Genomic DNA, 22,620 nt, shown 5'->3' with positions numbered 1-22,620 from the left:
GAGGGGTCGGCATTTTGTGTCCTATTTTGGTTTATGGTTCCAATGTCCTTCACTAGTTTTATCATGCACGATACCACCTCTCGTGACAGTTCCTTATGAACTACCACAGATCCGATGTCGGATAGGTCCTCATCCAGGCTCCTGTGTGTTGTGTGCCCAGGTCGAGGGGCTCCAGTCCGCGGAGGCTGACCAAGCAGGTGGCCCTGCTGGAGTCCCCGCCCACAGCGGGCCACCCCGACTCTGCCGACAGCGTGAAGACCCCCATCTCCGCCCCGCCGCTCTCTGCGACCACGGGTAAGGATGTCTCGCTTCATCTTCTCTAGCCTTCTGTCCTCCACAGCTAGATATAGGCCTCTTCCGTATCTTTCCATTTTGTCGCTGCTTGCAGCCAGTTTCTACCCCCCACAGCGGCAATTTTTTTCTTCTTTATTTTAAATTCTTTTGCATTTCACAATATATTACAATTACAAGTACCAAAAAATATAAAATGTTAATACAAAAAAAGATCCCACAAAGGCATGGCCTGTGTGTGGGTATACATTATATTTAGGTTACAATAAAGGACACTGTCAAGAATACAATAGATATTATCAGAAATAAAATTAGATCAAAAGTGCTAATATAAACTACAAATATTTTACAGAAAACAAAAAATCAAAAAGATGAAAATGAAAAAAGTTAGCAAATATGTTCTATATGAGTTATATTTATGTATGTTTAAAAGAAGAAGGTACTTAGATCTGTTTTTTTAATAAATAATTTAAGCAAAATTTAAAATCAAAACAAACTTAGGTAATTAGTGTCTAACATATAGTCTTCGTCTAATGTCTAGCATGGAAGATGAAGGAGAATATGGTCATGCCCAGACTTTATTTATACCATAAAATCTTATTTGATTGCATGTCATAAATAATTTACTTTTTGTATAAGTATGGTAAGATGTACTGTCGGCACGGTGAGGGCGCATCATCGTAATGTGTAATTATGTGTAGGATGAAAAATGAATCTTCTTCTTGCTGGCTATATCCCGACTTATCGTCTTTGTAGACCGCTGGGGTCAGCTCTCCTCATCCTCAGGTTGTAGGTCCTTCTGTCACGGGTAGCTTTACCTAGGCCAGTACCTAGGAAATCTAAGATATTGACCCTGTTAAAAAGAAACTCACAATACTGAAAGGTATCAAAGAAAACCTAAAAACTAAGAGCAAAAGACACAGTCAAAAACAGAAAACTAACAGATCAAGACAGTATTCGGAATCAACCTCTGAATGTTCTTCGTCATCGGTGGAAAGTAGTCCCAAATACAAGATGGATGCCAACACATCTCGAAGATCTAATCGAGGTAACCTTTGACTTATACGTGTAATATATCGGTGTTGCTATGTTTTTATTTTTGTTGTCATGATTTGCGATGTTTTATTGTCGCCAGCATTCATCCTATCGATCCTCTAGTGCATGGGTCGGCAACCTTTTGTTGTAAAAGGGCCAAATATTTTTCATGGGGATCAGTGCGGGCCGCACTTGCAGTAGGTATACGTACAATATTTATGTACAAATATTTTAGTTTTAAAAATAAAACGCTAAGTGTATATTTTAACGACATTTATTGTATTTAATAAAATCAATGAGATTCCCTTCGCTCCCTTTCTCGCTTCCTTTCACTCGATTGTGTATAATATCGTCCGTCATGTGCGTTGCGGCGAGAATCTCGCGGGCCGCACCAAGATGTCTCGCGGGCCGCATGCGGCCCGCGGGCCGCAGGTTGCCGACCCATGCTCTAGTGCATTGTTCCGCCGCGTGTGTGCCGCGGCACACCGGTGTACCGTGGTGATTAGTTGGTGTGCCGCGGAAAAAGTCTACTTTTGTGATAATAACACTATTGCTCTAAATTTTAATTGCCTGTGCTCAGTTGAGTAGGCTCACATTTGGCATTAAACATAAAATGTTAAATATGTTACCATAATATGGTAAATATGCGCCTCTGAAGTTTCTTAATTGGTAGGTGTACAGGAAATATTAGAAAATTGAAAAGAAAAAGTTTGCGGAACACTGGTATAGAGTATTCAACGTCCACTATTTTCGCGATAAAAATTCCCTCAAAAACTATTATTTGTGGAAACATTAAACTTTTGGTTTCCACAAATTGTGATTTTTAAGTGCATTTTTATCACCAAAATATTTCTATTTTTAAAAATTATGCTATTAATTTAATTTTTTACCGCCAAAATAGTTTCTACAAATAATCGTTTTGAATGCGTTGTTATCACGGAAATATAAAAAAATATAAAAGTCCATAAATTTGTAGTTCATTTTTTATCACCATAATACTTCATTTTTCCTTTTCTTGTAAGGCTATTGTTCTTCTAACCCTTATTCGCACCTAATGGTGCATAGGGCACTGCACCAGGGTTATCTTGATCTTGAAAGTTTGCGGAACACTGACCTAGGCCATGCCTTCGAATCGTGTTATCTTTCTGCAGGATCCATGAATTTTTTGGTCCTCCTCTAGTTTTGTGGTCTTTCGATGAAAAATGAATTAAATGTGAAATGTGGTTGATGGCAGGGCCGTATCGGGAGGACGGCAACATGTGGCAGCGCCACCGCAGCCGCGTGTCCGCGGGCGCGCCGAGCGGGGCGGCGTGGCAGGGGGCGCCGGGCGCGCGCCCGCTGGACGCGGCGGCGCAGAGGGCGTGCCACGCGCAGCCCGACATCCGCCAGTCCGCGCGCCGCATCGGCGACGACTGCTCCGTGGAGAGATGTCAGTATGCTTTACTCATCAACAGCGCCCAATATGGCAATATATTATAGATGTTACGATGGTGATTATAAGGAAATAATTTTCAATTATTTAGAATACTCAAACAGATCAGGAATCAGAATAATCGGCAGGTATGTATTTGTCCGCCTCAGTGGTGTAATGGTTAGTGTGCTTAGCAAACGTCCTTGAGGTCCCGGGTTCGATTCCCAGAGGGACTGAAAATAACTGTTTTTTACACTCTATTTACTTACTTTTAACTGGTCCCTGAAGCGCAGGAGTGGTGATCACTCCTGCGCATCAATGCTACAATGCATCAATATATGATATAGTGCCCTATGCACCATTGGGTGTGGACAAGGGTGAGTAGTATGCAGGACATATAAACTCAAAGAACTCACTAATTATTTAAATTCAATTATCATTTAAATATTCATTACAATAACACATTTTATGATTTTGACGGATTATATAAATGCGATCCCTCAGACTAATGTGTGGCAAAACGATGTTTGATAGATGTTTGAATGATGAAATAAGGAAAGAATGCAAGGCTAAGCTAAAGCATTATCGATAAAATTAAGAAAGGTGTGTTGAGATGGTTTGGACATGTGGAACATATGAGTGAGGAAAAAATGGTTAAAAAATTTATGAGTCGAATGTAGTTGGAAAAAGAAGCAGAAGAGTCCGAGAAAAACTTGGCACAATCAGGTATGTCAAATATTTGAAAGCGGCCGGGTCAGGAGTTGTAATAATCGTCGGGTATTTATGAGGAGATGCATGAATGTGGAGATGCATGAATGTGGAGGAGGCGAAGAATGTTTGCAAAGACAGAGTGGTGTGGCGTTCGATTCTCTCTCCCTCCAGGGGAAGGTAACCATCACGCCGCTTCCCCGCCCCTGCGGGTGATGGTTAGTTATAAATACAGATTGTAATTACGTAAGCAAAAACACTGTTTCATCTAATTGGTTTTGAAAATATGTATATATATATCTGTGAAAAAAGGTGGCGGAATGCCGTGCATCGCGTTACATGGAAAAAAAATCCCTGGTAGTATGATGTACGAGTATAAGGAGATGCAAGAGTGCGGATGTGGAAGAGGCAATTGTTTGCAAAGACATTCTATTATCTCTGCCGATCCCTCCGGAGAGCGCGATCAATTTAGGTCACGAGATCTGAAATACCGGAGCGATCTGCGGCGAGGTACAGTGGCGGTCCCGTTGCAGGCGCCGAGTGCGGCACGGTGATGGAGGAGTACAGCGACGAGGAGCTGGGGCTGTGCATCATCGTGCTGGCCACCTTCGTGCACCGTGAGCCGGCGGCCGCTGCGCCCCTGCTGCCCGAGATCCTCACCCAAGTGTCCAAGTGAGCGCACATTGAAAGCTGTCCCATCCCATTCCCAGATCCGATACAGAAGCATCCAGGCTTCCTGACAGACCTTCTCTTGCAAAGCAATTAGGAAAATGATCATGGGGTATTGAAAGCTGTCCCACCGCATTCCCAGATCCGATACAGAAGCATCCATGCTTTCTGACAGACCTTCTCTTGCAAAGCAATTAGGAAAATGATCATGGGGTATTGAAAGCTGTCCCACCGCATTCCCAGATCCGATACAGAAGCATCCATGCTTTCTGACAGACCTTCTCTTGCAAAGCAATTAGGAAAATGATCATGGGGTATTGAAAGCTGTCCCACCCCATTCCCAGATCCGATACAGAAGCATCCAGGCTTCCTGACAGACCTTCACTTGCGAAGCAATATTTTATTTTTGTTTTATCAACTACGTTTCGAAATTTATATAAAATGTGAAACAAAATTGTATTCTGATTTTACTGTGAATAAACATTTGAAAGCTTACAATATCCCTGTCATGTCACTGCCAATCTAAATAAATACAAGTTTGTAAATCCACCACCTAATTTTCTAGAAGTACCCCGGTGTGGGCAGTGAAAGGGATCAGTATTTAGTTAGATCAGTTAGTCAGCTAGATCCGATTCCTACCCGACGTTGGCCGGTACAAGATGCCTCCAAACCCCGGCCAGCACAGCAGACAGACACGGTGCAAAGACATTTACAGAAAATACTTAGTCATCGCATTTCCCACTCAACCATTATTCATTGACACTATTACGGATCCCTTTCACAAGTAACAATATATTAATAATTTTTTACTTGACTCAAGCTTATCACAATCCTCGCAAATGATGGACAGAAAAAAAACAACCCTATCTCACAACCTGGCACAAAGTCATAACCACGACACAACACATGTGCAACAACAACACACCACAATGCAATACCTTACACAAAGATAACACCCTTATGATGCATTACTTTAGACCAAACATCATCATTTAGAAGTAACAAATACAAAGTCCGCTCTATCAATCTCACCGCTGAGAGCCGAGGAATAACGTGCCGCCAGACGCGGAACGGTACCGGATCTAGCTCTACAAGTTAGTAAGGCTATAATTCCTTTAGTGGAAATGGAATTGCAAACACAAGTAACGTCTTGTGTTTGCGTATGCATATCCCACACTGCACCGCCAGCACTAGTGACACGCAACTCTGGGTGCAGGATCGCCCAGCTGCCCATGTACCCGTGGCAGAGCGAGGCCAACGTGCACCTGCCCGGGGGCGCCGTGAGCGTGGCGCACCAGTTCCTGCGCTGCGTGCTGCATCAGCTCGCCCCCAACGCCGTCTTCGTGCAGATCTTCCAGACCCAAGCTCCAGGTGCGCCACCTGACCTAACCTGATGTCCTTCTAGCTCCAACTTAGCCCTAACCTAACCTAACCTTATATCCTTCTAGCCCTTACCTAACCTAATATCCTTCTAGCCCTAACCTAACTTACCTAACCTAACCTAATATCCTTCTAGCTCGAGTAAGGTTAGCAGAATAGCTAAAGATAATACCACCTTGATCAAAAAATTCACAGAATAATTCCGTGTGGCGCTCTCAGTCACCCGATTTGAGTTTTCTTTTTTTACTTAGGTTGCCACATCTGTCATTGACATTCTATGAAATTTTCAGCTTGATAGCTTGACATTTGTAAAAGTGACGCCGTATTGAGTACATCTGCGATTGTGAGTGTTTTCGATTTTTCACAATTTAACAAATGGAATGGAATTTGCAACAACAAGTTTGTATTAAATTTTGCGTTAAAAACGGTTTCAGTGGTCCGACAACATTGGAAAATTCAGAAAAGTGTTTTGGCAAAAATTCTCTGAAGAAAACAGTCGTTTACCAGTGGCAGTTTTTATTATTCTTTATTTTATTTTTTCATTGAATACTCAAAGAAAGTGAAATTTTCACTGATTTTTGAAGCACGCTGGTTTTTCATCTAGTATTTCTAGCCCGTAACTCCATTATAATCTACTACTACCGCCGTTACTACGGTAAAATCATATTATTTTCTGACATCTCATCAAAGATGCACAAGAATTTGGAAGTCTGGGCATTTACGGGGCTGACGACCGTCATAGGCTGGTTTAAGTGATCACTTTACACACGTGTAACATTCACCAATTCTACCCATTATTGACAACCACACACTCAAATTCTTGGAAGTTCTATATATATATGAACCAATTTGGAAACCTTGTTCTTGAATCACTAGAACTTCACTAGAGACATCTATTGGTGAGATGTAAAGAAGCTTTTTATTGAGCAGAAACTCTTATACAATTAGTATATGGGGTCCGAATCCTGGATTATAATCACACACATGTATCAATATAAAATAATATAAAACAATCAATATAAAATATAAAGGGTTCTGAATTTTGTATTCCTCTGTAGTATAATTGTCGGGTTGTTGTCCCGTGGTTAGTGTCGCGGATTCTCGAGTCAGAGTTTCTCGGTCAGAACCCACTCTACCACAATTTGATACCTATTTCTAATTATGAGCCCCTTAATCTCACAGAAATAGTATGAAATTGAAGTATTTTTGTAAATAATAAAAACACAAATATTTCCCATTTTTTTATATAAAAAAATAAATAAATTACGTGTTACATAAAAGTATTGATATAAAGTTATTCGTTTGTAGTCACGGAAATAAATAATTTGTGGAAAAATTGGGGATAAAATCACCAATACACAAACATTTCCCAGTGTGTGCGTGAGTGCCATGCTTTGCGTACACGCGCACGCGGTTCGATACTGTTTCTGCCACTCTCTCTTTGGTATAGGGTTATCCAATAAGAGATTTCATTTTGGTATTTGAAAAAAACTGGTATATTTTAAGATAAATTAATGAATATTTATTGCATTGTTAAGGGAAAAGTATGCAATTAACGATGGAAAACGATATCAGCCAAATGGTCGCTACTGTACGGCTGCAGCACCATATCCTTTTCATGACATTTTCCATGACCAATTCGCACATTTGCGGCTGTATGTCCTCGATGACTTCACGAATTCCATCTTTAAGGTCTTTAATCGATTGTAGAGCATTGGCATAGACCTTATCTTTCACGTGGCCCCAAGGAAAAAAGTCTCAAGGTTTTAATCTCAAGATCTCGGGGGCCAACTGTGATCACCTCTTCGAGAAATAACACGGCCAGGAAATTTTGCATTTTGAAAATTGTTTCGTTGCTTGTGTGGCACGTGGCGCCGTCTTGTTGAAAACAAACGTCGTTCACATCAATATCTTCCGATTCCGGCCATAAAAAATCATTAATCATAGCTCGATAGCGCAATCCATTCACCGTAACAGTTGCACCAGCTTCATTTTCGAATAAGTAAGGTCCAATCACACCGCCAGCCCAAAAACCGCACCAAACGATTCTTCACATCACCAAGTTGTCACAACAGCTCAATTTTTTTTAACAAGTTTTACTATTGCTGGCCGAGAAGGCGCTTCACGATGACCAAAAAGCGCTTTAGTTTCGCGAACTGTGAAATTTTCACCATTTCTGTAGTGAATTTTTACAATTTCAATGCGTTGTTGAAGCGTGTATCGTTGCATTTTTATTAATCGCATAGTTTTTTTTGTCAAAAGATGACAGCTTCAATAGTGACAGCTGCCCAGATAGCGGGCTATTCAAAATGAAACCTCTTATTGGAAAACCCTATAGCATGGAGGTCGTCTTCCGCCACAGTCGTGTTGCTACACCAACCGTTGCAACTGCTTGCGATGTATTTTTATTCTCGTTTTTAATTCAATTCAATTTTATTTTGTAAAAATTAACATATCACAAACTAAAATTTGATGCGTATATATTAACACAAAAATTATGAAGTAAACAAGAACACTCTTGTTTAAGATGTAGAAGAATCCCGCTTCAGAATACACCCTCAGACACATGAAACAGATCAATATCCGGAGTGATATTATTCAGCATAGCGGTATCTCTTCCCACAGGTATAACCATCGGCAGGTTGGTCCTCTATATAGGAATGTGAAACAATCTATGCCGACGCTGTCTTAGGTAACTATCGGGAACACACAGACTAATGCTCCGAATAATTTAAAGATTATCGATCGTACCGCGCAATTGATAAAAATGCACATTCCTTCTAGTCTCTAAAATATTGTAGTCAAGCACACCCTGGAGACATTTGGTCTGGTAGAGCCAAGGATAATACCTTAAGGATAGTACTCTCAGAAGCTTACCAGAGGTAACAGTACAAATTGTTAGATTTCAACTTCAACTATGGTCAATAAAAACAACATTTAGGAATATTCTCATTTTTCAGTTTAATCTAATTTTCATATGGTGTACAAAATACATATCAGCGTTGCTTGCGGTAGTTTTAAGCACCATTTATTTGTAAAATGCGGTTGGAAAGTTGTCGGAAAGAAGGTGGGTGACGTGTTTGCAGAAAAGCAGAAGATGGTGTTCTTCAAGAGCATAGCTCAGGCGCTGATGGACTTCAACGAGCTGAACCCGACGGGGCCGCTGCAGCTGCTGACGGAGTTCCTGAACTCGCGCAAGACGCTGCCCACGGCGCAGCTGGGCGTGCTGGTGCACAACATGGCCTGCTACATGGACTGCCTGCCCCTGGAGGCGCTGGGGCCCGGCGCCGCCTTGGGCGCGCTGCTGCAGCAGCTGGACGCGCTCTTCCGGCGCCTGCTACTCGTGCTGCCGCTGCTGGACGACGTGGCGCCGCTGCTGCGCATCATGGTCTCCATCCTCAAGGTGCCGGCTATCAGCCAGTTCAAGGTCAGACCCCTTCCGCACACGTTCACATAGTACACAGAATACTTGTTGTATACTGTTATATACTGTTATCAGTATGTCCAGCAAGACAAGAGAGTCTTAATGATCTCGAGCAACACCCTGCTGAATCGTCTCATTTGTCAAGTTCTAAGAACATAATAGCAAAGTAGTTGTAAGCCGGCCAAAGAAAAGGCGGATCTAATGTAGAGCAAATAATAAAAAACTAGGCCTTAGAACACATTGTTGTTGAGGGGTTTTTTCATCAACGTCAACTCTAATTATACTCGGACAATCTGCCGCCCGACCCTCAGTATACTAATCACAAGTAACCGCAACATCCAATTTTGACCTGTACAATGTTTTTTGGGATCTCGCGCGCAAAACTAAGCAAATAGAACGCTTGTAAGCGTCTCCTGCATTCTACCTCTTTTTCTCCGTCTTATTCCTCATTGCTCGCCTTGCAGAAGCAATGACTCTTCTCCAGTTATCCCTTGACTGTGCTGCACATAGCGCTCCAACTACAGAGGTGCCTGCTGCTGCCTTAATTTGATCGGTCCATCGTGTGGGATCTTCCTCTCCCTCTCTTTCCCTCCAGGCTACCGATCACAACTAGTCGTTCCAGGCTATACTCGTTGCCGCGCACAACGTGACCAAAGAACTGGAGAATCCGTCGGGTACAGACATTGGCCAGAGTCAAGCCATCCAAGCGTAGTTCCTGGCAAATGGACTCATTGGTGCGTCTAGTTGTCCATGGAATTCGGAGCATGCGCCTCCAACACCACATTTCGAAGGCATCAATTTTTCTCCTTTCTGCTGCTTTTGTAGTCCATGTTTCAGCAGCATAGAGAAAAATGGAGTGGACCAAGCTCCTGACAAGCTTCATCTTGCTGTTGTTACTCACACCCCGGTCTTTCCAGATTTTGTCTAGCTTAGACATGGCACTTTTGGCGATGGCGATACGACGTTTAACCAGCAGTGTGTAAAAGGCGCTTTTAAGCCCGCAAACAATGTGTTAATTTCTTTAACCTTTCCGGTCCGGAATAAAAACGAAACATCTTCGGCCGGAAACGATGCGTGCGAGAGGGGGTAAGGAGAGAGAGAAAGAGAGAAGCATACTACACTGCGGGTTTTTGATTTGTCGTTATATTTTGGTGAAAAAAAAAAATGTTAAAAAAATTCAGACAGCGAGAAACAATATAACAACAAATTTTCTTCTTCATTTCTACTGTTGTCTTCCATATCTAGGACTCCATGCTGTTAGAGTCAAAATCATCAAGTTCTTCGATTATATAGTTATAAAGGCAGATATTCATTAAATAAATGTAAAAATGCAATTGATTATAATTCTTATTAGAAACGAGAAAAAACACTCTGTATTTGTCAAATAACGCTTGCGTATCAGGAACACGATGCACACGCGTGCAAATTTGACAATGTACCACCGATGACTAATCTGTGGAGATAGATACAGCGCTAGTAAAGAAATTGATACCCCCTTCGGAACGGGACAGTTAAAGAAGTAATAGTGTAAAATTGTGGAGTCGCCCATTGACCACCAAACAAAGTAGGTTTGTGAACAAATGCGGGAAAATGTCTGTCAATGGCAACCCAGTTGGCGCAAAGAAGAGGATAGCGCATGAATGTAGGATTGCGGCGTGAATATAAGAGGATGTATGGATGGAAAAATGAATGAACTGTGTTGTGTGATGAATCAGCAGGTGAGGAGCATATGAGGAGCATACCCTGGAGAAACTCAGTCGGGCAGAGCCAAGGATAATAGCTGTACTCTCAGAAACCAGATCTAACATTACGGTCAGCTATGGCCTATAAAAGCAACATTTAGGAATATTCACAATTTTCCGTTGCACGCAGTAATTTTTAGTAAAATGCTTAGTTAGATGCATGAACATGGAAGAGGCGAAAAATGTTTGCACAAAGACAGAGTGGTGTGGCATTCTATTCTCTCTGCCAGCGGTGTGATGGTTAGTTTTTATAAAAAAATATCTAAATTTGTGTGTTTTTCCAGGGCTTGCTTGATCCATTCTCCAAGATAGTCAGTTACGCCATCCAGAAGCACGTGATGCAGTACAAATACTTGCTGGAGCTGAGCTTCCTGTGCAACCGCAGCTTCTCCAAGGAGAGAGACAAGCTCATGATGTGCCGCATGATCACCTACGAGCTGGTGCAAGCCCTCAAGTTCAAGACGACCATTCCTGACGAGAACTTTCTCATGCTCATCAGCTTTGTGCTCCAGGGTATAGTCATCCATCAATGCACTTCCAGATAGTCTTGAGAGTTTGGTAGTTAGATATAAAGTCACGCTTGACAGTTTGGTAGTTGGAGATAAAGTAACGCTTGACAGTTTGGTGTTGAAGATAAAGTATTTGTTTGAAGATGCGGGCGGCTCGTTGCCCCTCACGTCTGCCCTGGAGGACTGCCTGAAGGTGAACGGCCCCTACAACCGGGAGTACAGCACGGGAGCCTCGGACTGCATGCGCCAGTACATCGGGGACGTGCTGGACTTCCTGGCAGACTTCCACACTCTCACCAAGATCAAGGTGAGGATGCGCCGCAACCCACCAAACTCTAATTAACACACCTAGAACGGGAAAAGTATTTCTACCCGTCTGGTCGATTGATGCTTAAGACGAAGAAGACGGCAAGGATATTTTACCTTCTGCGCCGGCCTCATTTCAAAGTCCTGTCCATTGTTTTTTACATGAATATTATGTACCAATCTCTTTGTTAAGGTCTAAATTTCTTCTTCTTCTTCCTGGCTACATCCCGACCTATCGTCTTTGTAGACTGCTGGGGTCAGTTCTTCTCGTCCTTAGGTTGTAGGTCCTTCTGTCATGGACAATGTCACCTAGGCCATGTCGTCGAACCATGTTTTCTCTTTGCAGCATTCATGAATTTTTTTGTTCTTCCTCTAGATATCTTTGGAGGAAGATCCATTTCTATTGCCTGGTTTACGACATGCTCGGGTTCCCTACGTCCTTTACGCCCATACCATCTCAATTGAACTCTTCATTTTATTTATTGTAACTGCAGACAGTTGGTAGAATTCCATATTGAATTTTTGGGTAATATGGGTGTTTTTTTGATAATGTCTTAATAAGACGAAACGCATCACGTATTAACATATACATAAATAAATGTAGAATTCAAATTCAATAAACCTTGTTTAATTTTGGATATATTACCCAACAACTCTTTATTTTGTCTCAAAGGAACACTCCCGCTGACCATCTAAGCATTCGCATTTCGGCATTGTTTAGGTCTAAACTATATGTACACAATTATCAAATTCCTTCGCCAGCGGTCCGCAGGCCTAAAAAACAGCTGTCCGAAATGTGTTAACCCAAAAATTATCACAATGCCAGTGTTGGCAGTACATCACTATTGATAAAAAGGTCCGGAGAAATTGAGGTTGGAATTTAGGGTCCAGAGAGTTTGTTAGAGATGAAGTTTGGGGTTTGCAGAGCTACAGCAAGGGGTCCTCGGTGGGCCTGAACGAGGACACCCTGGGCGGGGTCCTGAAGAGCGGCATGGCGCAGTTTGTGGCACTGGAGATCACCCGCGGCAACAACCGGGACAACCGAGCCATCGCGCGCTACATGCCGTGGCTCTACAACGCGCCCTCCGCCCTGCAGCAGGGGTAAACCAAACTATATTCAATTAACATAAGACAAATACCCGGATGTGCTACAAGGCTTAACCATTTTAAATGTTCAGTACTATCTACCCTCTGATTGCAAACAGCTATATTGCTCACTCCTTTCAACAACGTCATATATCAAAAATCGTCAATTTTCAGTTGTGCATGTTTTCGGAATGCCCAAAAAATGTACTACATCCCAGCAAAAGCGGTATATTTTTAACTTAACATTTGCCCGCTACAGGGCAGAAAGTGTTGTTTTTGCATTTTGAAGAAAAGGTATTGTTTTTTTTTTTTTTAAATATCCAATACATTTTTCAAATGGAGAAAAAACCTTCAGGTTTTACCTAAAAAGATCTGTTGCACAGTAAAAAGTTTAATAAGTGGCTTGATATTAATTTTTAAACATTTCCTTATATTCTTAAACTTTAAAAACGATCTCCTGTAAAATCAAGTTTTTTGATATGTGACGTTGTTGAAAGGAGTGAGCGATATATGGTATAAAACTTTTGACCAATATCACTAGTCTGTTTTTGGTTGGTCGGAAGATATTGCTTTTTAGCAATAATCCCGCCAATGTACTCATTTCCTTTCTGTACATGAAGTTTAAATAAATAAATAAATTCCCCAGGCCCCGGGAGTTCACCGAGTGCGTATCCCACATCCGCATGCTGTCCTGGCTGCTGGTGGGCGCGCTGACGCACCACGCGCTGCACGGGGGCGCGGGGGCTGCTAGCGGGCCGGGGGCGCCGGGCGCCACGGGCGCACCGGGGGCGCAGGGGGCGCAGGGCGCGCAACCCGTGCCGCAGGAGGCCAGCTGCCACATCGCCGACCACATACAGGTGCGTGTCCGCACATACCACACAATCTTCTATTCACTTTATATTTTACCTCAAATTAAAGAGTTTTACCCTTAATTTATTTTAATGCTAGGGTTTTTTAATGTTTTAGTCAAAGTTTATCCACTTTAAAGGCATATTTAATTTTCAATTATGTCTTCAAATATTTTGTACTAATTCATCGTCCAAAAAGTTGAAATGCATTTAGCGCGTTAAACCATATCCGCTCCCTAGGTGGAGCATATGGAGTCCACCAACTGTCTCCAGGCTTTTCTGTCGGCTGCCAGCTCCCTCGCATCCCCCCAAGTCAGATCTGCGTCCCGAAGTTTGACGAGAACTGCCGACGAATTGTCAGCAGTGGTCGTCCTGGGCGGCACAAACCTGGTGCATTGTAAAATAGGCAAGCTTGCGGCTCTCGGGAGGCATGCGGAGTACATGGCCGAGCCGACTGAATCGCCTTTTCTTGACGACAGTTGTGACCAAGATTTGCTGCGTCCTACGCCTTATCTCTTCATTCCTCACAAAGTCAAAGCACCGCATGCCTAAAATTTTCCGCAGACACCTATTCTCAAAGCTAGTACACGGCATTTAAAAACCCTAAATCAAGAATCGAAATATTTCAACCTTTTTTTTTAAATGGTCCATTTTTAGTAGTACTTTCTGGCATTGGTGGATAACATATCGAACTACTTTAATAAAACAGCATTTTGTAGTAAACATATCGCTCACTCTTTTCAACAACGTCGTATATTAAAAAGGAAAATTTTTCAGGAGATTGTTTTTAACTCTTTCTCCGCGCTTGGCATCTAGAGGTGATTTGCCGAACAAGGCCCATACGCGGCTGGCACCTCTAGGTGACGCTGAGTTTTGGCCCTTATATCTTTACCATTTCATACAATTTTTGGTCGAAAATTGCTTGAACACAAGCTCTCAGCATATTTTAAGTGACATCTTACGAGATATCTCCTAAACATTTATAAATTAGTTTTAAAAAATCAGATCTCCGATGAACTGTGAGATTGCCCAATAGTTCAACTTTTGGCCGCTACGTGGCGCGCCAAAATTTCCGAGTTTTGAAGTGGATTATGCGTCAGTAAGGATATATGCATAATTTTTCTGTTACTGTATACTAAATCTCGGTTCGCGGTGTACGTTTTTTCGGGAATACTCAACTTTATTTGTTTTTATTTTCTCGGAGACTTTTGCTAAATATCTGTGAGGAGTGTTTTGTCGTTTTTGCATTAGCTTTTATTGCAAAATATTATAAATCGCATCACATAACTTTAAAAAATAATAGTATTTTTTTGTTTTTATTTGTAAAAAATCCGATTTAAGAAACTCGCAATACTGTGTAGTGTTTTTAAAAACGTAAATACAAATATAAATATATAATTATATTCCGATTGTGTTTTTTATAGTTTGAAAATTTAGTGCCTTGTGATTAATATTTTTTTAAAGTTTATATTATTAAAAATGGAGAGCCGTAACCTGTCACAAAAAGAAATAGAGGATATAATGATGTTGGATTCAGATTACGAAATGAGTAGTGATGATGAATGTGAAGCAGTGTGTGAAGCCAGAGTCTCCGAGTCGGAGTCGGAGACTGCAACTTGTCCCCGTGCAGGAACTTCAGCTGCTTCTGCTGAAGGAAGCCAACCAACCGGAAGACAAGAAAATGTAGAAATCATCCCGGCATCTTGGACATCTGGTGATTTTGTTCCAATAGTTTATGAATTTGATGATTTCACATCGGGGATAAATCCATCCACGGGCTTAACCGAAAATTCCTCCGAGTTGGACTACTTCTTACATTTTTTGAATTTGGTTTTAATTGCAAAAATTGCTAAATTTACGAACCAATATTACGATTACCTAATGAGAACGGAAGAGTTCAAAGAAAAATCCCGCATTCACAAATGGCGTAATACCGTTCCGGAGGAAATGTATATATTTTATGCAGTTTGTTTATTGATGACCAGGAACCGTCACCTTACGATTGAGGAGCATTGGAGCACGGATCCTTTACTGAAGAGTCCAATTTTTGGAAAAACGATGAGTAGAGATCGCTTTGAAATTATCCTGCAAATGCTACATTACTGTGACGTGGAGAATGTTACGTACGGTGACAGGTTACATAAAATAAGACTATTAATTGATCATTGTCGTGATTTATTTAAAAATACCATGAAGCCGTACCGCAATATATGTATAGACGAAAGCGTTATTGTTTTTAAGGGACGATTGCATTTTAAGCAATATATACCTTCAAAAAGACATAGATTCGGGATTAAAATGTTTGTGATGTGTGACGTAGCTTCAGGTTATATTTTAGATTTTATCATTTACTGCGGTGATGGTACAGATATAACAGACAGTGAATCGTTAGGTGTATCCGGGGCTGTTGTAACGACGCTCATGAAAGATTATTTTGAAAAGGGACACACTCTGTGGTGCGATAATTGGTACACGAGCCCTTCTTTGTTTCAATTTTTGCACGAAAAAAATACGAATGCTTGTGGAACGGTAAGGAGCAACCGAAAAAATATGCCGATATTTAAAAAAACAAAAAAAGGAGATTCGCAAGCTTTCCATAAAGGACCACTTCTAGCCATAAAATGGCACGATAGACGTGAAGTTCATATTTTAACTACTCTCCATTCTGACACGATGGCAGCAACAAGAAAGGTAAACAGGATAACCGGTGAACCCATTTGCAAACCATCAGCAGTTCTCGAATACAACAAGAATATGGGTTCTGTGGATAAAACTGATATGATGCTGAGTAGCCTTTCTTGTATGCGTAAGTCCACCAAGTGGTACAAGAAAGTTGGACTTCATGTAATCGATTTGTTTTTATTAAATGGATACACGTTATTTAAATCTGTCACTTCAAAAAATATTGGCTTGGCCGAATTCCAACTAAATGTTATCCGCCAAATTATTAATAAATATTCACAATTTACAAAAAGTATACCCTCAACTTCACGCGCGTCATATGATACGGAAAGCAGAGTGACATTCAAAAGTGAATTATTGAAACACATGCCCCGACCAATTCCATCTACAGAAAAAAAAATCACTCCATTTCGTAGATGTAAAATCTGCTCCGAGTTAGGGCAACGTAAAATGACTAGAGTTATGTGTTTCGAGTGTGATGTGTCCCTTTGTCACCTAACGTGCTTCTATACGCATCATGAAAGAATAAACTATTAGTTAATAATTGATGACTTTCCTAGTGCTTAGCTTATCTTAGTGTAATAAATCGTAAAATCATAAGTGGAGCTAGTGTTTCCGCGAGGCGAGTTTCTCAAGTGCGAGAAATACGATCGACGCAGTGGCCGACAGATTGATGACAGAAAATGGCGCCGGCTGAGAGGTATGTTTTTTAGTATGGAGGGTTATTATTTATTTATTTCTCAGAAAATAAACAGAATAAAGATGGTTTCATGATTTCAAAAAATACTTTGGGTGTCGGTTGACATATTTATTCAACGTCATAAATTTGAAAGACAGCGTACAATTAAAAAAAAATGTTTTCGTTTCCCTAAAAACAGTGCCGCGTATGAGTGTTGCTCGCATACATTGAAGACGCGGAGAAAAGGTTAAAGCTAAAAAATGTATTAACCGTTTCCGGTCTTATGTTGAATGCCATTCGACATGGACTTTATTCCGGTGAGTCCAACGTCGAATGTCATTCTACATATTTTTCTTCATCAGTTTAGTGTTAAAATACAAGCAAACATATTTTTTTCTCACTCGTATTTAGTGTAAAATGTAATAATAAGAGACAAGATTGTATACATTCAAAATAAAATTAAATTTTTAACACAAGTGTAGTTTTATTTTTAAAAAAATGGATGTATTGTTTAACCCTGTAATGCTGTAAATCTATTGTAGACCTGGTGGAATTTAAAAAAAATAATTATGGACCGGAAAGGGTTAAAAATAAATATCAAGCCACTTATTGAACTTTTTACCGTGCAACAGATCTTTTTAGGTAAAACCTGAATGTTTTTTCTCCATTTGAAAAATATTTAGTATCTTTAAAAAAATAATTAAGCACTACCTTTTTTTTTTTAAATGCAAAAACAACACTTTCTGCTCTGTAGCGGGTAAATATTAAGTTTAAAATATGCTGCTTTTGCTGGGATATAGTACATTTTCTGGGCATTACGAAAACATGGCAATTGAAAATTGTCAATTTTTGATATATGACGTTGTTGAAAGGAGAGAGCGATATGTAATAAATATATATTTAAAAATAAATGCAATTTGAGAAAAACTCAATTTTCATTCACAAGAATGTGTCAAGATCGTGTGAAATTGGCTCATTCTCAGAGTTTCACTATCAATGCCACATCCTCCTATTTAGGAATTTAATATATTTAAATAAAAAAAAATTTAATTTCGCTATCACTACTTTAAATATCACTAGGAAGAATCCGATATTGTAAAGGCGAAAATAATACATTATTATAAAAATGTATTTATATTTTTTGCTAAATATTAAAATAAGTTAAATTGATTTATTTGCAAATATAATTGATAAATCAGAACTTTATGGTGGGGACTGACCGGAGCATTTTGTCATAATGTAACGTCGTAACATCGCTCGCGGTGAGCATCAGCGAGCATCCGAAACTATGGAGCGCTCGGTTCGCTGTTCTGACTATACGAATGCTCGCATCGTAACGTGTTACGTTACGACCGAATGGTCGGTCAGTCCCCCTACCATTAGAAATAAGTAAGCTGTGACATTACCTCACAGCTCGACTGTTGAAATACACTAACGTCATCGTCATTTTATTGTCGGTCACGCTTTTGATGAAGTATATCCAGAGTATATGGATTCTCCGCACTCTAAATCGTTAACCTTTTTGAATGCCAGTATGTAGGAGTGTAGCTGTGCACAGCAGGCCATGAATTTTTTATCAAAATAAATAATTTTTAAATTATATTTTTTTAAATTAAAAACATTACACCTTGAAAGGATATTTCAATGACTTACCGAATTTATTCCATGTGCGATGTATTTGCTTCCCTTTACTTAGATAAACATATTTTAATTTTTCAGAAAATTTGGAAAAAATGTCAGGGTTGTCACAACTTGTCACATATGACACATATGTATTAAGATCGATTGTTTTTTTTAAACTGTAAACTAATTTTTTTTTTTTTTGTTGAAAAAATGGAGGTTCACCCTCCATTGTCAGCAGTCACAATAATTTACGTAAGTCAAAAACACAGAAAACACACAGAGCAGAGTTGAAACACGAAAAACACATTAAATAAATGTACAAACAACACAGAAAACACACAAACAAGTTAAAAATTGATAATTGTTCCGCACAAGTATCAAAAACTAACAAAAATCAATAAATCAAAATAAAATTATTGACGCGGGATAGATATCTGCAATATACGCGCGAAAATTGACAACCGTATTTTAGTGACTCTGCTGTCTGTCAAACGAAGCTAGTGGGTGGATCTCTGTAAAATCGATAATATCAGAAACCTGTAATTTCGTCTGTTTAGTCAAGTACTACAAAATCATCCCAATAGATGTCTCTGTGTGTTCCATATTTTAAATAAATGAAAAAACGGGACATATGTATGATACAGAGGCTCAAAGAATAGCGAGTAAACTCGCTATTTTTCTATGGCCGGCCTGCTGGGCACGGCCAAGAATGCGAGAAATCTCGCTCTTGGCATAGAAGCGGTTAAACGTTTGAACGCAGTCGTCTGGAGTGTGAGGTCACAAATATAGATACGGCGGTGTCTCTCACAGGTGATCATGGCGGGCTTCGCGGAGCAGTCCAAGGCCTCGGTGCTGCACATGTCTTCCCTGTTCCACGCCTTCATCCTGTGCCAGCTGTGGACCGTGTACCTGGAGCACGGCTGCGGCGCGCACGCGCCCTCCTCCGAGGCCTACCACCTCACCATGAGCATCCTGTTCGACTTCTGGGGCAAGGTCACCCCCTGCATCCTGCAGCTGGTCTCCCACTCCAAGGTGGTGAGTCTGCCCTCCGGCTCCACTAAGAACCTATACTATTGCACAGTGCACGGAGAGCATGGACCAATATAATGTATCGCATTATCTTTCCCCAGATACACTATGGTGGAGACTGACCAGAGTCATTTTGTGGTGCAAGCATTCGTATAGTCAGTACAGGGAGCTAAGCTCCTTCCGAGTACTCTTTCCGATGTTCGGATGCTCGCCGCGAATGTTACGTTACGACAAAATGCTCCGGTCAGTCCCCACTTTATACTGCTCAGAACATAGAGATGGGGCCGTTGACTACTTTCAAAAGCTGGTTTTAGATGACAGATCTCTACTTCTTCTTCGTGTTAGGTTAGGTTAGGTTAGGTTAGTCTGCTGACGACAGTCGGTGGACTTTTACGTAGTTTTCTCCCAGTAATGAGCAAATGCTGAGAAGTTCCTGATTGGCCCACACTAGATTATCCCTCCTGTTCCCAACACAGATTAAAAATAAAACATCTTTTAAAAAAAGTTAAAATAAACAATAATCCAATAAATGATCTATAAACCTCTTGTACATAATAAGCAAGGTAAAAAATTAATGCAACTCCAATCTAAAAAAACAAAATTGAACCATAGCATTGTCTTCTTCTTCTTGGAGTGCCTTGTTGGGTCCCTCCAACGTTGGCGATCACTATGGCTAAAGCTTCACGGTCCAGCGCCGTCCGGAACAACTCCCCCACTCCTCTCATCCCGGTCCAGGCGCGAATGTGAAGTCACGATGTTTGCTTCCTGCCAGGTCCTCACAGTCCTTCTATCTTGCGGAATTGATTTGATTTTTTGATTTCAACTTTTCTAGGTAGAAAAGAAGCAATGTAGGAAAGATCCGAGAGTGTGAGCGTGTCTAAATATTAGGAGTAAATGAGTGTAATTAAATTAAATAAATTCGAGCGTTTCCCAGTACAGAAAATTTGGAAAATAATCTCACATTTCTTTGTGAATGAATCTGCCGACTTGAATGATTAATTCGGTAGATATCCTCGAAATTATCCGAGCGTAGATTCCGCCTCTGTCGCGAGATGGCGAACGATTGGGTCTGTGTGCTGATGTCGGCTCTTTCCAGCTGGCCGAGACTGTCAACCTACACTTCCTGAGCCTACTGGAAGCCTTGCTGGAGTGTAACTCCATGGCCCTGAGCAAGCTGCTGCCCCTCTGGAGCCCGGTACTCTACTCTCACCACATCCAGGTGAGTCGCGTGATATATAAAAAAATAAAAAAGAGTTTTTTTTTCTCAATCTGTTTATATAATAATTACTCATCGTGGGATAATAATTACCCCTATAGTTCATAAATGTATGTAGGAAGCTGTCCCACCGCATGCTCAGATCTGATACAGAATCATCTAGGCTTCCTGACAAATCTGCTCAAGAGCAAGCTAAGCAATTTTTTTTTTTGACTAAGTTGCGAAATTTATTGAAAATGTGAAACAATATAAAATTGTATCCCGATTTAACTGTGAATTTACATTTAAAAGCTTTCAATATACCTGTCACTGCCAATCTAAATAAATACAAGATTTTAAGTCCATCACCAAATTTTCTAGAAGTACCCCAGTGTAGGCAGTGAAAGGGATTAGTGTTTAGTTCAATTAGTTAGATCCGATTCCGACTCGACGTTGGCCGGTACACAGACGCCCACAACCCCGGCCAGCACTTCAGACAGACACGGAACAGTGCAAAGACATTTACAGAAAATGGTCAGTCATCGCATTTCCACTCAACCATTATTCATCGACACTATTTCGGATCCCTTTCACAAGTAACGACACATATATATATACGTATATACATACACACACATGTATTTTTTCTTGATACACGCCTATCACAATCCTAACAAATGATGGACATAAAAAAAAATTATAATAAAGAACAACCCTATCTCACAACCTGGCACAAAGTCCTAACCACTCCACTGAAAGACATTGTTGTCACAACGCAGTACTTTGCACAAAGATAACTCCCTTACGATGCAGCACTTTAGATCAAATGTATGTGTAGAATAACGACGGGTAATGTGGGGGTGGTTTTCAGCTGCCGGGGCACCTCCAGATGCGCCTGCAGACCTGCCGCAACTTCCCGCCTGCGCCGCCGCCGGCCCCCTGCGCGCCGGGGGGTTCCGGGGGGCAGGGGGGCGGCGCGCCGGGCGCCGGGGGGCAGCTCGCCCTGCTGCTGCGCTGGCTGCAGCGGCTGCAGTTCAAGATGGCGCAGATCGAGCTGCAGAGCTCCAACGTGACGCAGTTCTACTTTGTGTAGTCGACACTACTATCTACTTGTATTTAGAGCAAATAAAATAGAGTCGTGAAATGAATCCTCGTCTTTTATTACATGTCTATAGTGAATAAAAACATACACACTCACACGTGCACACATGCACACACATACGCCAAGTATAAAAGCTCAATAAAAATTGATGATGTATTGATAGCTGTTAATCCATTTTAGGAAACTTCCCGTTATTCCTATCGCACAGTGATTCGCCTAGAACAAGCCAGGTGGACAAAAGTCATTTCAAAGAATCGACTAATTGGTGATTCCATGACAATAACACCCCTGTAAATATTCCTGAGTGATGATGTAAGCGGTCGAAATGAAGTTGTAAGGTAATTCCTTTTATGTAAACAATTTTTAATTGCAATCTTGCAGGGCTTTCACTAGCATCTGACAAAAATTGATATTACGATGTTGTGATGAATTTCCGTTTAAAATTTGATTAAAATAAAAGACAATATGGGTTAAAGTTTTTTATTTATTTAAAAAAAAGAGAAATATTTGTGTTTTTATTATTTACACAAATATATCAATTTCATACTATTTCTGCGAGTGTATATATGTATATGTATATAACGTGGTAATATTCTTCTTTGTAATTAAAGTGGGTGTATAATAATAAAATAAACTATGTGTTGCTTTTTAATTAAAGAAACGACAATAAAAGTTTAATCTTAATAAATCTTTTTTAAATTACATATATTATATGACAGTTCACAATAGAATATTTTTCTATCTATCTGATTCTCTTGTTTATTCAGTGCGACGTCTGGCGACATCTGGTGGTAGATTTTCACAATCTGCTTTATGTAGGTACTTAATAAAATCTTTAGGTAGGTACCTAAGTATTTTATTTCATTTATATATATATATACATATATATATATATATATAT

At 40.5% G+C, this 22,620-nt stretch overlaps 1 protein-coding gene across 1 annotated transcript in view; it reads left to right on the top strand.

The window, feature by feature from the left end:
* The window catches only part of unc79 (UNC-79 domain-containing protein), a 95,817-nt gene extending 74,090 nt beyond the window's left edge, over window positions 1–21,727 (top strand). The window contains exons 35-46 of the mRNA XM_088273949.1: window positions 161–294; window positions 2,561–2,755; window positions 3,979–4,117; window positions 5,331–5,485; window positions 8,581–8,921; window positions 10,945–11,173; window positions 11,313–11,476; window positions 12,401–12,576; window positions 13,208–13,418; window positions 19,204–19,428; window positions 20,519–20,641; window positions 21,489–21,727. Coding sequence (XP_088130075.1) covers window positions 161–294; window positions 2,561–2,755; window positions 3,979–4,117; window positions 5,331–5,485; window positions 8,581–8,921; window positions 10,945–11,173; window positions 11,313–11,476; window positions 12,401–12,576; window positions 13,208–13,418; window positions 19,204–19,428; window positions 20,519–20,641; window positions 21,489–21,710 — 2,314 coding nt within the window. The 3' untranslated portion in view covers window positions 21,711–21,727. The remainder of the gene's footprint in view (window positions 1–160; window positions 295–2,560; window positions 2,756–3,978; window positions 4,118–5,330; window positions 5,486–8,580; window positions 8,922–10,944; window positions 11,174–11,312; window positions 11,477–12,400; window positions 12,577–13,207; window positions 13,419–19,203; window positions 19,429–20,518; window positions 20,642–21,488) is intronic.
* The last annotated feature ends 893 nt before the right edge of the window (window positions 21,728–22,620 follow it).

The sequence above is a fragment of the Brachycentrus maculatus genome, unplaced genomic scaffold, assembly GCF_059751285.1.
Source record: "Brachycentrus maculatus isolate JH-2025_06_01 unplaced genomic scaffold, ASM5975128v1 h1tg000620l, whole genome shotgun sequence".
Classification (NCBI taxonomy): Eukaryota; Metazoa; Arthropoda; class Insecta; order Trichoptera; family Brachycentridae; genus Brachycentrus; species Brachycentrus maculatus.
Note: the sequence above shows the minus strand (reverse complement) of the source record. Positions and strands in the feature narration are given on the sequence as shown.